The sequence below is a fragment of the Eimeria mitis genome, genomic scaffold, assembly GCF_000499745.2.
Source record: "Eimeria mitis Houghton genomic scaffold, Emh_scaff6307, whole genome shotgun sequence".
In the NCBI taxonomy this organism is placed as follows: domain Eukaryota; phylum Apicomplexa; class Conoidasida; order Eucoccidiorida; family Eimeriidae; genus Eimeria; species Eimeria mitis.
In genome coordinates, this window is record NW_013574494.1 from 1831 (window position 1) to 2150 (window position 320).

The 320-nt window shown below is 57.2% G+C and overlaps 1 protein-coding gene across 1 annotated transcript in view; it reads right to left on the reverse strand.

Annotated features, from left to right (window-relative positions):
- The window catches only part of EMH_0086960 (uncharacterized protein), a gene marked incomplete at both ends in the record, with an annotated part of 2094 nt that overhangs the window by 586 nt on the left and 1188 nt on the right, over positions 1–320 (reverse strand). Inside the window, one exon of the mRNA XM_013501099.1 lies at positions 55–318. Within this exon, the coding sequence (XP_013356553.1) occupies positions 55–318 (264 nt within the window). The remainder of the gene's footprint in view (positions 1–54; positions 319–320) is intronic.

Sequence of the window (320 nt, forward strand, 5' to 3'; positions counted from 1 at the left end):
GCATTTTATTTTTTGCTGCCCCAGCTGCAGCAGATGAGTTGTGCTGCTGCGTACACCAGAGAAACAAGCCTGCTGCTGCTCCTGCTGCTGCTGCTGCTGCTGCTGCTGCTGCTGTTGCTGCTGCTGCAGCTGTTGGTGCCGCTGTTTCTCCTGCTGCATCTGTATTTTTGACCCGTTTGCTGCCGTTTTTACCGTTTCTGCTGCTGCTGCTGCTCCTGCTGCTGCTGCTGCTGCTGCTGCTGCTGGCTCTTGCGCAGCAGCAAAAGGCTGCTTCTCTAGCTCCTCAGCAGAGTGGTGCTCCAGCAGCAGCTGCAGCAGCT